Source organism: Caenorhabditis briggsae (assembly GCF_000004555.2).
Source record: "Caenorhabditis briggsae complete genome, chrIV, whole genome shotgun sequence".
In the NCBI taxonomy this organism is placed as follows: Eukaryota; Metazoa; Nematoda; class Chromadorea; order Rhabditida; family Rhabditidae; genus Caenorhabditis; species Caenorhabditis briggsae.
Window position 1 is genome coordinate 2,021,102 of NC_013487.2, and position 1,730 is coordinate 2,022,831.

The window sequence follows — 1,730 nt, forward strand, 5'->3', positions numbered from 1 at the left end:
GCCAAAACACCACGCCGCACTTGCAAAGCGATGGGCGGAGCGTCGGTGGGGGGAGGCGGGAATCAAAGTACGCAAACACCGAGTCTCACTTTTTTATTCCGACAATAAATGGTCTTAAAAAGTTTAATTTAGGTTCGATGCACCATGTTTTAAATAGACATTCTTAAACGGCCCAAAAATAAGACTAAATACCTGAAAAGAGAGAAAGACGACAGAAACACAGTTTTTAAGTTTTTAAGAATCACCGATTTATTGACCTACGATTCTCTGCCTTTAATACCATGAAAATATATGAAATATATTTGGGATGGAAATTAGGATGTGTGGGAGAAATTATAACGATGAACGGAAAAAATAGGAACAGCTCACTCCGGCGCGTTCCTCCTCGCATGGGCGCTCTCCTTGGTGCGCGTCGAGACTTAGATGTGCAGGGTACAGTAGTCCTCCGTTGGCGGTAATTCAAATGTATCGTGGGTGGTCGGCGTCGGTGATTCCTCATAAATGAACAGAAAACAATATAATAAAAAGAGAATGTATTCAGAAAGGGGAAAAGTCGTGAATAGGGAAACTTTGGACCCCTAAATTCGCGACATGCATCGACCAGGAACGATGAACTTCTTCTGAAGGCGTATGTGCCAATTCTTGGTGTCCATCAGGAATAGGAGCATCGTTGCAGTAATTTCATGGATTTTCTGGAGATTAGAACTTGATGGACCAGAAATCACTTCTTTCGGAGCTATACTGCAACAGGACTAATCCGGAACTCACAAGCAGTGCACCCTATTAATCCAATAATGTCGTTAATTAATAAAGTTAATAATTAAATACTCAGTGAAAAGTGCTCAAAAGTTTATGGGTCAATAAAGCTTATTTGGGGACGCACAAGACTACTTAACAATGATAAAAAGGGATAAGATTTCAAACATTCAAGAAAGTTGAAATTGAATAATTGAAAAGTTTTTGAAAAAGTAAAAAAGAGAACGTGGAAAAAACTTCGAAGAAGAAGAAACTATTCAAAAAATGATGCAATTGAAAATGATTAAAAATGGCAATTTTGAGAATTTGCAATTAAAAAAATCGAATTTTGATAATTTTGAAATTTTGAAAACTTGAGTTACAGAAAATCGAAAAAGGACGAAATTTGAAAATTTTGACAAATTCGAAAACAATTTTTCATATTTTCAAAGAATCTATAAAAATAAAGAAATTGATTTGATTATAATGAAACTTTGCAACTAAAAAAGAGATTTAAAAGAAAACAGAAAATAATGAAATAAAACAGAAAATAATTTCAAAAAAGGAACAATAGAAAAGATATCTTAATAAAATTAGCGATTTGGACCCAGGACCCAGGACCCAGGACCCAGGACCTAGGACCCAGGACCCAGGACCCAGGACCCAGGACCCAGGACCCAGGACCCAGGACCCAGGACCCAGGACCCAGGACCCAGGACCCAGGACCCAGGACCCAGGACCCAGGACCCAGGACCCAGGACCCAGGACCCAGGACCCAGGACCCAGGACCCAGGACCCAGGACCCAGGACCCAGGACCCAGGACCCAGGACCCAGGACCCAGGACCCAGGACCCAGGACCCAGGACCCAGGACCCAGGACCCAGGACCCATGACCCAGGACCCAGGACCCAGGACCCAGGACCCAGGACCCAGGACCCATGACCCAGGACCCAGGACCCAGGACCCATGACCCATGACCCATGACCCATGACCCA

The 1,730-nt window shown here is 42.6% G+C and overlaps 1 protein-coding gene across 1 annotated transcript; it reads left to right on the forward strand.

Annotated features, from left to right (window-relative positions):
• Positions 1 to 389: 389 nt before the first annotated feature.
• Positions 390 to 1,705, forward strand: CBG21565 (the record flags this gene model as incomplete). The annotated part of the gene is made up of 2 exons (XM_002632598.1): positions 390 to 454; positions 1,333 to 1,705. 2 exons carry the CDS (start codon positions 390 to 392, stop codon positions 1,703 to 1,705), a joined length of 438 nt encoding a protein of 145 aa, XP_002632644.1.
• Between the last annotated feature and the right edge of the window lie 25 nt (positions 1,706 to 1,730).